Below are 1,990 nucleotides of genomic sequence, written 5' to 3' on the forward strand. Positions count from 1 at the left end.
GTAGATCGATCTAACATGAACAAGCTTAAACTAAATCAAAGTAGCATTCCCTAGTCATAATAATATAAAAACAATTTCAAATATTATCATCGGTCAGTAAGAAAATTATTATTATTATTTTTTTTAACATTTTGATTCCTTTCCCCCAACCTAAATGAATCATTGTCCTCAATGTAAAGATTAAATGTGCAAAATATATGAAGGACAATAAGGAGCAAAATTTTGAACAAAGGGACGAATTTTGAGTTTTACTTGGAAAGTCTGCATAAACTTGGCCTAAATGATCCTTCAATTTCATTTGTAAAAAAAAAAAAAAATAAAATAAAAGAAACACACCTAAAAAAAAACACACAACATTATAAAACTGAAAATAAACATACAAAATAAAATAAAAAGAAAAGGATATCAATCTTTAGAATCATGTATAGCAATGGACTCTTCCAATTTAGAGAAATTCTCAAAAAATGGTTGCAAATCGAGCTTTGGTTCTTGAACACTTGAAATCATATGCGAATTTTTAGAATTATCATTGAATTCAAATTCAAGCGCATCATATGAAGATGTAGCGGTAAATTGATCATCAACAAGTTGTTCAATAAGATCTACTTCATGCAAATCATCTTCATCTCCATGTTGCTTGCAAATGTTAAAAATATTCATTTCCACGGTCATATTTCCAAAAGAGAGTTTTAAGATACCATTTCTACAATTTATCAATGCATTTGAAGTAGCAAGAAAGGGACGTCCTAGAATGACAGGTATTTGTGCATTCGAATTTAAAACAGGATGTGTGTCCAAAACTATAAAATCAACAGGAAAATAGAATTTATCAATTTGAACTAGAACATCCTCTACAACCCCTCTTGGAACTTTTACTGAACGATCAGCAAGTTGAAGTGTTGTTGTTGTTGGTTTAAGCTCTCCCAAACCAAGTTGCTCATACACAGAAAAAGGTAATAGATTAACACTAGCACCAAGATCAAGCAAAGCACGCTCTATCCTATTATTCCCAATCACACAAGAAATTGTGGGATAACCAGGATCTTTGAATTTAGGTGGAGTGTTTTGTTGAATGATCGAGCTCACATTCTCTGTTAAAAATACTTTTTGTTGAACATTAAGTTTCCTCTTAATAGTGCACAAGTCTTTTAAAAATTTTGCATATGAAGGTACTTGTTTGATTGCATCCAATAATGGTATGTTAATTTTGACTTGTTTGAAAAGTTCAAAAATTTTAGAATTATGGTTGAGTTTTGAAATTGGTTGCAATCGTTGAGGAAATGGAGCTGGAATGGGAGATTTTTCAACAATAGGTTCAGAAATGATCTTTTCCTCACTTTTGGAAACATCATTTTCTTGCTTTGAAGTACCACCAGATTTTAGTTCTTTTGAAGGGATGGTTTTGTCAATAATTTTTCCACTACGAAGAGTCGTGATGGAGTTGGCATTTTGTTGTTGACTTTCAGAAGAACTAGAAGCGTTTACATTATATTGCTGAGAAGGATTTGGTTGAGGTTGAGCAGGAAATTTTCCTTTCTCTTGAGAATGCAAAGAAGAAGTCAATGAAGAAAGTGTGTTCTTAATTTCATTGATGGCTTGTGAAGTTTGATTATTAATATTTGCTTGTCCTTGCATAAAAGATTGCAATGTTTCCTCAAGAGTCTTTGATTGTGGTGGTGGAAAAGAAGGAAATTTTGAAAGCCCTTGAGGTTGAGATATATGAACACGATTATCATCTCTCCAACTAAAGTTGGGATGATTTCTCCATTGTTGATTATATGTTTCTGAGTATGGCGAAGAAAAAGGCTTTTTGAAAGTGTTCATAGCATTGCCTTGATCATGTAAAACTTCTTTGAAAATTGGAATGTTAGGACAATCATGCGTAAGATGACCAAAAGTTTCACAATTGCTACAAATTTCATCATTTTGCACGGGTTTAACTTCCTTTACTTTCCTTAATTCCATAGCTTCAACCTTTCTAGACAAACTA

General features: G+C 32.1%; 1 protein-coding gene across 1 annotated transcript; it reads right to left on the reverse strand.

Moving 5' to 3' along the window:
• Nucleotides 1-405: 405 nt before the first annotated feature.
• On the reverse strand, nt 406-1,965 carry LOC111373275. The gene is made up of 2 exons (XM_022995780.1): nt 1,338-1,965; nt 406-1,091 (listed from the first exon to the last, which is right to left on the reverse strand). Exons 1-2 carry the CDS (start codon nt 1,963-1,965, stop codon nt 406-408), a joined length of 1,314 nt encoding a protein of 437 aa, XP_022851548.1.
• Nucleotides 1,966-1,990: the final 25 nt, after the last annotated feature.

Source organism: Olea europaea, unplaced genomic scaffold (genome assembly GCF_002742605.1).
Source record: "Olea europaea var. sylvestris unplaced genomic scaffold, O_europaea_v1 scaffold11067, whole genome shotgun sequence".
Taxonomy (NCBI): Eukaryota; Viridiplantae; Streptophyta; class Magnoliopsida; order Lamiales; family Oleaceae; genus Olea; species Olea europaea.

Excerpts from the sequence above, each read along its gene's own strand:
- LOC111373275 (XM_022995780.1), bottom strand. The coding sequence starts at position 1,965 with ATGGAATTAAGGAAAGTAAAGGAAGTTAAACCCGTGCAAAATGATGAA. Across the intron at positions 1,092-1,337 it reads AGAAAATGATGTTTCCAAAA|AGAATGTGAGCTCGATCATT; the intron begins GTGAGGAAAAGA and ends TATTTTTAACAG.